The sequence below is a fragment of the Mauremys mutica genome, chromosome 23 (genome assembly GCF_020497125.1).
Source record: "Mauremys mutica isolate MM-2020 ecotype Southern chromosome 23, ASM2049712v1, whole genome shotgun sequence".
Taxonomy (NCBI): domain Eukaryota; kingdom Metazoa; phylum Chordata; order Testudines; family Geoemydidae; genus Mauremys; species Mauremys mutica.
In genome coordinates this window covers 12115510-12126145 of record NC_059094.1, presented here as the reverse complement: position 1 = coordinate 12126145, position 10636 = coordinate 12115510, and the positions used below count along the sequence as shown (strand labels likewise).

The window sequence follows — 10636 nt, the reverse complement described above, 5'->3', positions numbered from 1 at the left end:
CTGCCGAGTGTGTGTCGTCATCTTCTTTTAGCTGAATCAAATCCCTCTAGACGAGTGGGGTTTCAAACTTTTACGCTGCGTTCCCCTTTCCAAATAATGTTGTCTCCCACATAGCCCCACATCTGAGATAGGGTCGTACTGTTCCTATGGTTAGATTGCCAAGTCTTCCTAAATAAAATGCATTGTCCACCGTTACAGGATTTTTCTCGCATACCCCCTGGCAAGAGCTCATGTACCCCAAGGAGTCTGTGTACCCCAGTTTGGAAACCACTGCTCTAGACACACGGGGCCAGAGATGTCGTGAGGTCACTCTGAGTTCAGGGAAATTACAGCAGGCATGAATTTGGCCTGAGTGTTCAGTTGCCCATTTCACCCTCACATAAATCCCCTCTGGACACGGTGACAGTGCAGACCCAGCCAGAGAGGCTAAAACCTTATCTACACATAACCCTGCACCAATCTACTTAAAATCAGTTTAAAAACGGAGCTAGTTAAACAGAGACAGCCCCTTCTACGGCCACACGTATCAGTGTAAAGCTGGCCCCTGTACCTTTACTGATGCAAGCTAGCGCAATACGAGCCAGACTTAAATGAACTGTCCACACAGGGCTTGGACTCATGTAACTAAATGGGTTTAAAATCACACCTTTAGTTAAACTTGTGCCTTTGTGTGACGGCCAGGCCTTGGCACAAACACATTGTTGCTCCTCTCCCGGCCCTTTGGAACAGAGAACACTGAGAAAGCAACTTGGACTGAAGATCACATGAGAGGGGAAAGGGACGTTGGACTGGTGGGCTAAGGAAACATTCAAAGCTTGTCTACACACAACCTGCACCACATTAATATTCCCCAGCTCCTATGTCCAAGGCCCGTGCTTTAATCCGTTAGGCCAGCCTGCCTAACGTTTAGTTCAGCTGCTTCCATCCAGCTCCACCCCCGCGTGTCCCTCACTAAATTGCTTTAAGAATGACTTGTTGTGGTTTAGCTTCAGTTCGATTCCTAATCGACGTACGCTAAGCCGAACCAAGCCACTCGTCTCGGTGAAAGAAGCGCGTCCACCCCGGGGCTGTCCCAGTTCAGCGAATCGGTTTAAACCCCATACCTTTAGGGAAACCAGCCCAACCGTCTCACCCAGCCATGGCCAAAAGAGAGCTTTTCAAGGCGGTTTAGTTAAAGCAGGACACGTTTTGTATGTAAATCAGCCCGAAATCCCAGCCTGGACTGCAGAAACGTGGACTGGGACGCTGCCTGCCTTGCAGGCGGGCCCGACAAAAACCCACCTCCAAACGCCCCTGACTGTGAGGACAGTTCGGCCCTGGCTTTCCATCAGCCGTCTGCAGCATGGGCTCATCTTTAGTTTGAAACAGGATGGTGCTGACACCCACCGCCCTCCTAAATATACCATTTCCTTTGTAACGACTGCATGCAGGCACGTGTGAAAAGCTGCAGCACCGCTTGAGCGGCCTCAGGCCACAAAAATAGAGCGGGGTTTCCGGGTTGCAAAGTGTAACAATGGCTCTGTCATCCCAGGGCTCAGCACACTGGGAGTGTGTGTGGGAGGGAGGGTAAATGTGTGATGTTCTCAAGCCATTCATCAAAGCCAACTTTACCTCATGGACGTTTTAAAAGCATTTCCCCCCCTGGTTTAGTTGCTGAGGGTTTGGGTGCACAAGGAGCTGTATCTGCCTAGGTCCTCCGATCATGGGGCTCCCCCTGGTATCTGCATATGGCGTGTGGTTAGGAGAGGCCCCCACCAAATGGCAGGTGGCTGGGGCACCGTGTTTGCACTTGCAGAGGATGGGCTGAGCCCCGCACACCCGGCAGAAGCTTGCTGCTCCGTTGAGTTTCCAAACTATTCAAATCAATTCGCAGCTCACTCGAAATCTAGCATAAGCTAGGGACTGAACAGTGACCCAGGATCACCTCACTGACCGCTGAGAGTCCCAGCTCCTCGCAAGATGGAGCCACCCATCTCCAGTGAAACAGTGAAGCAGGCCTTTAGGAACCTGTTAGCTCATCAACTCAAGGATTTAAATGAGTTCTGCTGCTCAGCTGGATGCTGGGCTGTGCACTCAAGTCCATTCACACGCCTCAGAGTTTAGGGCCAGCCTTCAACTGGTGTAAACAGCACAGCTGTACTGAGCTACGCTGATTTACACCAGCTGAGGGTCTGCACATCAGACAAGGTCATTGGCCTTTCGATCCTGGCCCATGTAGTGACTAAGAACTGATGTTTCAGTGGAAAGTAAACTGAACAAATAATGCACCAATCCAGTTACTGCAGTTGGGGAGAAATTGCTTCCTGACCCCAGCAGCAAACAGCTTGTGCCCTGGAGCATGAGGTTTGTTTCCATCTGGCTGAGCTCACAGAACTAAAATGCTAACCTTGGCCACAAAATTATCCAGCCCTTTTGTGTGTTTAACTCTATGACCTCTGACAAGAGCAATATTGCAGCTAACAAATGAAACTTCCTTCCCCATAGCACCCACACTGCGCCATGCACACCTCTTTCCTTTCGCCCACCAGATCAACAGCACCATTGCACAGCATGCTTAGTGAACAAAGAGTGGCCTCTAGGGGTCACGAAGGAGTACAGCAGCCATAAAGAAACTACACAGCCATGAGAAAGGTGCCTTAACTTCAGATGTCATTTTAACCCGGCACTGTGAAGCTGGTTCACAAGGCTGTGTAGACACTCTTATTTCAGTTGGAAAGTGGCTTATTTTGATCTCACCCTCATCAATTTAAGCTAAACCAAAGTAAGCCTGGTTAAAACCCAATGAGTGTCCACACAGCCTTTGAACTAAGTCACTTTAAAAGTCACGTCTTTAGTTAGACTGGTGCAACTCTGCATCTAGACATGTCCTAAAACGGGTTAGCTTGGCGAGTGATCAGGAACTGTACGGGTGTAGCTAGAGCAGAATTCAGACCCAAAATTCAGATCTGGGTCCAGATGTGGAACAACCCAGAGCTCCAGCTCCAAAAGGAGCCAGGAAGGGTGGATTTCGCTCACCTCTGGTGGTAATAAGGCTGATGATGGAGGTGAGAATTCTGCATTAATACAATAAAACAGGGCAGGAGAGAATTATTCTACAACCCATCCAGGATTGTAGACCTACACTTTGTCTTAAAAGCTGCCGCTTTCTTTTCGGTGTTCTTCTGACCCAAGAACGAGCATTTATTTATTAACTCAACAAGCATCCATTACCCTCAGAATAAACTCTCCCCATCTCTGGTGGCAGGGGGAAACGTACTCACGTGACTGTGTGTAAGACTTTCACTTCCACCGTGTTTGTCTGCTCTGTTTCTGATCGTAAAATAAAATGGAGATACTGCTACTGACCTCCTTTATAAAGTGCTTTGAGATCTACAGATGAAAAGCACTATATAAGCGCTAGGTATTAGTATTATTGTTATAGATAAAGTGAAATTTTATACAAGCATAGAAATTAAAGGGGGAAAAGACCCTCCCCTGCCCCATGCAGCCCATCTCTCTCCTGGTTACCGCAGGATTGTGCCCTGCAGGCCTTTTCTAGTGCTTTGTGTGGCCAGAGCATGAATGTATATGAAAGAGAGAGTGTGTGTTTGTATAATACAAGGGGAGTCTTGAGCCGTGAAAGCCACAGATCTGCAGCTGATTCAGGAATGACACAGGTCAAGGGAGACTGAAGATGGAGTCAGTGAAGGTTGCAGCGGTCAGGCTCAAGGTCTAATGCTGTTGACGCAGGTTTGGGTGCAGACCTGCAGACCAGCTGAATGAAGATGCTCCTCCAGTGACGGTGGAGGAGACTGCACTGCAGCCTGTTGGGGGTTGGCGGTCGAAGCTTCATCAGAGATCTGCTGTGAGGTTCTACTACGTGACATGCTAGAGGGTGGGTCAATATCACCTGATGTTGGGATGGCAACGAAACAAGTGCAGGGCAACAGCTAACTCTCTGAATAGACCAGGGTCATTCAAGGGGCTTGGCCAGAACTACTGAATGGACAGAGAGGCGTCACCCTGTGCAAAACCTGAGCCCTCCTAGGTGCTTCATATGACACAGACGCCGTATTGACAGGCGAGCTCATTCTCTACACTTAATAAACAGTGTTCGGAGGAGAGCACATGCAGGATCACACACAGCACACTGGAAGCACTGGTCAGTGCTCAGCATAGGAGCAGGAGAGCGGATTTTTATTCCTAGCTCTGTCCGTTGTGGGACCTTGGGGAAGACATTTCACCTCTGTACAACTCAGTTGCCCCAAATGTAAACTGGGAGCTACTAACCCCACAGGGGGTTGTGAGGCTTAATTTATTAATGTTTATAAAGTGCTTTAAGATGCTCAGCCAGGAAATACTCCCCAATGATGGATGCTAGCTGGAAATGCAACAAATGAGGTGCCCTGCAATAGCCACTCTGGACACAAGAGGGCGCGCGCGGTGGCTGCTCCCATGTTAAGGTGTGCAGCTGGCTGTGTGTGCAATGATCCCTCCCTCGTGTGAAAGGCCCTAGTGCAGGGGTTCTCAAACGTGTGTACTGGTGACCCCTTTCACACAGCAAGCATATGAGTGGGACCCCCCCTTATAAATTAAAAAACTCATTTTTTTATATTTAACACTATTATAAATGCTGGAGGCGAAGTGGGGTTTGGGGTGGAGGCTGGCAGCTTGTGACCCCCCCAAGTAATAACCTTGCGACCCCCTGAGAGGTCACGACCCCCAGTTTGAGAACCCCTGCCCTAGTGTCTCACGTCCATCCATTGAGCGGCATCTCAGAGACCAACTCAACGAGTGTGTTAGCGCGACTGGTGGTACAAACCGAGCACCCAGCCGGAGAGCTGGTGTTAGAAAAAGGATCATAGCTGACGCACACATAAATACAGGGGCTTAGGAAGCCATGACAGGGCAGGAGTCTGCGTTTCAGTCTTTGCTGTACAGCCCAAATCAGTCGCACCAGAACCGGCTCGGAGCCTGAGGACTCCAGATGGCCCATTGCACGCACTCACAACATGTGTGCACACGGGTACCGCATGGCACTACACGGGTGATTCGCTATAGTTTAGGTGGGTCCTGATGAGCCCCTGAATGCTGAAACAGGACAGTCAGTGCCACCTCCACTCCCAGGCAATCTCTGGAATTGACGAAGGGTTGAACTGGAGTAGTCACAACCCTAGAATGGCCAGCGGGCAGAGGAGCGGCTGCAGAGATGTGCCCATCCAGGCTCCATTCCAGGGCAGGGGATACTTTCTGGTAGGAGCACCTCTGAATCAGTTTGCAAGGAACCCTGATAACCCAGAAAGACCATGGGAGGAGCTGGGGGCACTTGGGGGCACCTCCAACAGGATCCAGGCCTGAATGTAAGCTCTTAGAGCACTTGTATGTCCCAGATCTGCGTGGGTCTTTCCTCAGCCACGTCCCAGAGGATGGCGTGATCTCGGTCATACAGTCTGCCCCCTGCACAGAGAGAGGAGAGAGTTTGATGGGGAAAAGATAGGAGGTATTTTCTCTCTCCCTTTTCCCCGCCCTCAGCTCCACCCCCTGCTCCCCGTAGTCCTGCCAATCTCCCAGCTAGGACCCAGTGCTTTCAGTCACTATTTACAGGAGCTGGGTCATCGCCTCTCTGGTAGCTCAGTGCCCTTATTTTGCCCCTTGGGCTCTGCCACTCGGCCACGCAGCCTCTCCTCTGACCAGCCTCCAGTGGGGAAGTAAAAAGCCTCAGGTTTCCCCCCTCTGCCCCACCCTTCGAAGAAACAGTTTCCCACCCAAAAACATTCATAGCCGTCAAATGATCCATCCCCAGTGGGCAGGGCTGTCTCTGCCACAGCCCGGGGATTTGGGGAGTGGATCTGAGGACCTGAGAAACTGCCCTCCCTGCCCCCCCCCCCGAATTCAGAAAGTGGGCAGGCCCAAGCCTCACCTTTCACATCCAGGATCATGTCCTCGAACATCTGGCTACAGATCCGCCCGAAAGAGTCGATTCTCCAGGTCTGGCGGGGAACTCGGCTCTCAGCCCACAGCACCACCTTGGCGCCTTTCCCGGCCTGACCAATCACCTGCAGGCTCATGGTGGGGGCAACCTGAAACCAGCAACAGTCAAACCAGGCAGCCCCTCTGCTACCTCCCACGCCCGACTGGCCCTCGCAGTGAGGGACAGGTAAAGTCCAGTGCAAAGTGCCAGGGACATTCCTCCCTGCGATACCAAGTGCGGAACCGATGAAGGGGGACGTCAGTGCTGGGGGAGCCTTTTTCTAGGGGCACGCACTGCTCTCCGCTGGCTGCCCCGCACCCCATAATGGGCTGGGGAGTAACCCCAGAAACTGAGTCCACAGGTGTGACCTCCTGCCTGGCAGGAGGAGAGCCCTGGATCCATTGCAACGCACCTCCCTGGGGAGCCATGATCCAGGGGGACCAGCCCCAAACGATCCCTCCAGCTCTGGGGGTAGGGTAATAACTGAGAGATTAACAAGGTTGCCATGGCCATCAGCAGGGATTGAACCTGGGACGTGCGGTGTGGATCTGGGGTTCTGCTTTGCACCCGTCTCAAGCCGCCTACGACCCATGCAATCCAGGGCTGGCGACATCCCCATGAGTCCCCGCCGAGTCTCCAGTCACCCACACACAGGGGCCACTCCTAACCTGGTTTTTGATGAGCCCCTCCTCGTAGTACCAGATGGAGCTGCTCTGGTCACTCAGGTCCGAGACCACCACGCGTCCTGCTTTCATGTCCTCAATGTCGTCTGGGACAGAGAGGAAGAACTGCAGCTCCGCGTTTTTTATCCGGAAGTAGATCCGTCTCTGGAAGGAGAGAAACCATGAGCTCCTGCTGCCCCATTTCACAGCATCGCTCACCATGGCCACCCTCCTCCTGGTACAGTTACATGGCTTGGGTCTGTTCATAAATGAGTGTAAAGAACGAGCTAGTATATTGAGAAGCCGGCTAGTGTCCCTGTGCATCACTGCCCTCTACTGGACTGAATCAGAACTGCTCCAAAATGTGTCATAGGCTCTATACTACTAACAGCTAATGGAGATCCTCTCTTAGCTCAAGGGGAAAAGTGCTGGGCTTTAGGTGCAGGAAGAGCTGAGTTTTGTTCCTGCAGCTAATCTGAAGTTCTGACCATGGCATAAACCATGGAGAATAAATGTATTGAGTCAGCTCAGTGGGAACAGAGTGGGTTGTGCTGGTGACAAATGGCTGTCGGCATCTCTTCTGTTACTCCCCCCTTGAGAAGGTGGGCTAGGAAAGAGCACGGGACTCCCTGTCGGTTCTTCCCTGCCTCCAGCACACACAGCCGTGAGGGAGGTTTGGTGCCCAGCACTCACCTGCCTGATGGGGTAGAGGGAGCCTACGTGCTGAAGCCCGCTGTAGGTCAGCCAGTTGGTGATCTCCGTACAGTCCAGCAGCCACTGGCGGCCTCGGAAGTTGCTGTGTTCACACAGCACCCATCTGGGGGGAGGGGAGAGGAAACAAAGACATTCCGGTACCTTCCCCGTGCAGAATGCTCCCAAGAGTGCCCAGGCCAGGAGGGGCGTCACCCTAGTGCAGGGAGTCTCACACTTCATGGCACCACAACCCCCTTCTGACAACAGAAATTACTGCACCACCCCAGGAGGGGGGGCCGAAGCCTGAGCCCGCCTGAGCCCTGCCACCCTCAGGGCTTCAGCTCCCGGCGGGGGGCCTGTAACCTGAGCCCTGCCCCCCACGGTGCCCTCGGGCTCAGGCTTCAGCTTCGGCCCCAGGTCCCAGGAGGTCCAAGCCAGCCCTGGCGACCCCATTAGAACAGAGTTGCGACCCACTTTGGGGTCCCGACCCACAGTTTGAGAACCGCTGCCCTAGAGACCCCACCAGGCTCTATGCTAGTTACATGCTCGATTGGGTAGCGGCGTGGACAGGGTTAGAGTCAGGACTCCTGGTTTTATTCCCCAGGTCTTAGAGGGAGCACGGTCTAATGGCTACAGGAGGGGACTGGAAATCAGGGCTCCTGGGTCCAGTTACGAGATCGGTGTGTGACCTGGGGCAAGAAGCTCGACTTCCCTCTTACGAGCTATTTTTCTATAACGAAACGCACGGATTGACAGCAGCGAACCTGCTCTCAGCACCCGGCCTCGGGGAGCTAAGCCCGTCTGAAAAGAATATTTCATCCCATCTTTAATTCAAGGCCAGCCTGCTCCGAGTTAACGCCCAGAGGGCGTTACCTGGGGAAATTGCCAGGCCTGTGTGTTTCAGGTTATTCTTTAACCTTCACGTTCTTCCACATCTGGGGCAGGGCTCAGCCACCTGGGAGTGTTTGTTAACCTATTGTTTTGGCCTGGAAACTGCACAGCCTGGCTTCCTGCCAGCGCAGGGGCGGAGCCAAAACACACCTGCATAGCTGACAGTCTGATTGGCTGGCATCCCAGCGGGGCGAGGCCCTGGGTCAGATGGGGAGAAGCAAACAGAACGGGTCTGTCCTGGTTCTGGCTCTGCCGGCTGCTCCTTAGCAGCGCCTGTCTCTGGGGAGGAGCCTCAGAGGGGCGCTGAGTCCTTTCCCACAGCACATTGTGAAGGGGAGACCTGGGAGAGGCTTCCCCAGCCTGGCTGGCCTGGGGCATCTGTGACCAGGCTCATAGTGTCAGCTGTGGGCTGGGCCCTGGGTGCTGGCATAGGTTGGGTTTGACTGTGCCAGGCTCAGGAGCTGGTCACAGGGGTCAGGAGGGAGGCAGGGCTTTCCCTGCGGCTCTGAGCACGGTGTGGAGTGGTTCCCTCAGCGTCTGGACACTTCCGTCTGTGTGACACGGGTCCGAAGAGAATCACTCTTGGTCACTGTCCTGGGTACGTGTCAGGCATCACAGAAGGGTGGCTGCCGTTCCCTATTGCAGGGGGGTGATGGAGATCCGAGGTGGGTCACGACTGAGCAGTACCCAGGACGTGTGGTGGGGTACGGCACTGCTGGTCGTGATGGATGTGCACCCAGAAGGTCACTGCTGGGCACTCTCCCTGGTTTATCCAGGCAGATCACTATTTCTGGATGTCAGAGGGGGCCCCTGGGAGGACACTGGCCCCTCTTCTTGATGTGCTGCTGGGGGAAGTTTGTTCACTTACATCCCGCCTTTCACGCGCACAGACAGCACGTGGTTATTGAAGCCCTCAGCCTGCAGGCTCCGCACCTCACTGGTCAGCTCTATCTCCTTCCCTTCGAAACACTCCAGCCCATGCAGGAAGATCGAGGGCTCTGAGAAAAACTGCAGGGAAAAGGGAAAGGAATGGAGGCAGCGAAGGGGCAGGATGAGGCAGGCAGGGAGAATACACATGGCGATACACATCCAAACGGGCAGACAAGAAACTGATAATGGGGAGGAAGCAGCAGCATTGGGATTTGGAATACTTACAATTGGGACCTTCTGCAGCGACCGGATGGCCGTGGATGAGACACAGCCCATGGCGGTGAGTGTCGGATACTCGCCGTCCGATAGAACGTGCTGTTCCCCCTCGAACTCCCAGCCGTCGTAGAGGATCCAGCTGGAAGTGAGATGCACCCACAGGGATGATTCTGTCCCCAGGCGCCTTCAGTGCAGGCAGGGGGCTGGGGTGCAGGCTCCCAGGGCTCTTCCCAAAATCCCAAACCCTCCTCCAGTGCCACACTCATGCACCAGTGAGCGGAACCCGCTGCAGCCCACTCCAAACCCAGGGAACCTCACCCCCTCCTCCCCTCCTCTTCCCCAGCACACAGCCCTGCCACGCCTCTATCAAACCTGCAAGACACCTGCATTCCTCCTGAACCTACCAGCCCCCACGCCCTTCCCTCCCAGGAGCTGGCAGTTCCCTGCAACTCCCGTCCAGATCCTCCCCACCCCAACCCTCAAAAGCCCACGTGCTTCCCAGCCCCCTAGCCAAACACACAGGGCCCAGCCCCCCCAAATCTGGAACTGAGGACCGTACCCTTCAACTCCCCGAAGGGCCCGCTGGGGCAGAGCCCCCAGGCACTCCTGGCATGATCTCCCACCTTCCCAGTCACCCCGTCAGAGCTCTGGGAGGTTTGTGCAGCCGCCAGCGTTTCGACAGCAGCTCGGCGGCCCCTGCTTAGTAACTACGGCGCGTGGCTCCGAGCATGTGCAGCAGCTCTGGCTGGGCTGAAGGATGCGTTACCTGCCTCCATGGACCCTGCAGGACTGGGGAGCGAAGGCCTCCGGCAGGGACACCTGATCGTCCTCAAAGGAGATGTGATCACCCAGGTAATTGGGTTCTGAGAACAGCTGGATCTGGAGAACCCAAGGAGCGAAACGGAATGAACTGGGCCTGGGCCAGCAGGGTATGGGGTCGGGGGGGGGCATTTAATGGAGATGGGACCCGGGGAGGGATACGTGCGACTCCTCCAGCAGGCAGCTCATGGCACCTCGCGAGGCAGCATCCCCCAGCAGCTCAAGCTTGTGCGTCCAACCCAGCGCCCGCTCCCACTGACATCCCCTTACCAGAGGCACCCAGACCCCCGGGGATGGGCACGGCAGAAAGGCCTAGGCTGGAGAGAGACAGGTTACACCCCCGTCCCCAAGGATCCCATCTCTTACCCTGGAGACAAAACACAGACTGTGCTCCCCGACCTGGAAGAAAACAAGCCGCACGGGTTACTATCTCCCCCCGCCTGCGCCAGGAGCACCCGCCCCACACCAGCTCCCT

General features: G+C 54.5%; 1 protein-coding gene across 1 annotated transcript in view; it reads right to left on the bottom strand.

Moving 5' to 3' along the window:
• Positions 1–4679: 4679 nt before the first annotated feature.
• Positions 4680–10636, bottom strand: part of CRYBG2 (crystallin beta-gamma domain containing 2) — a 30325-nt gene continuing 24368 nt past the window's right edge. Inside the window, exons 17-24 of the mRNA XM_044997947.1 lie at positions 10528–10560; positions 10109–10221; positions 9352–9481; positions 9065–9204; positions 7306–7429; positions 6619–6777; positions 5900–6059; positions 4680–5436 (exon numbers count right to left, since the gene is read on the bottom strand). Coding sequence (XP_044853882.1) covers positions 5348–5436; positions 5900–6059; positions 6619–6777; positions 7306–7429; positions 9065–9204; positions 9352–9481; positions 10109–10221; positions 10528–10560 — 948 coding nt within the window. The 3' untranslated portion in view covers positions 4680–5347. The remainder of the gene's footprint in view (positions 5437–5899; positions 6060–6618; positions 6778–7305; positions 7430–9064; positions 9205–9351; positions 9482–10108; positions 10222–10527; positions 10561–10636) is intronic.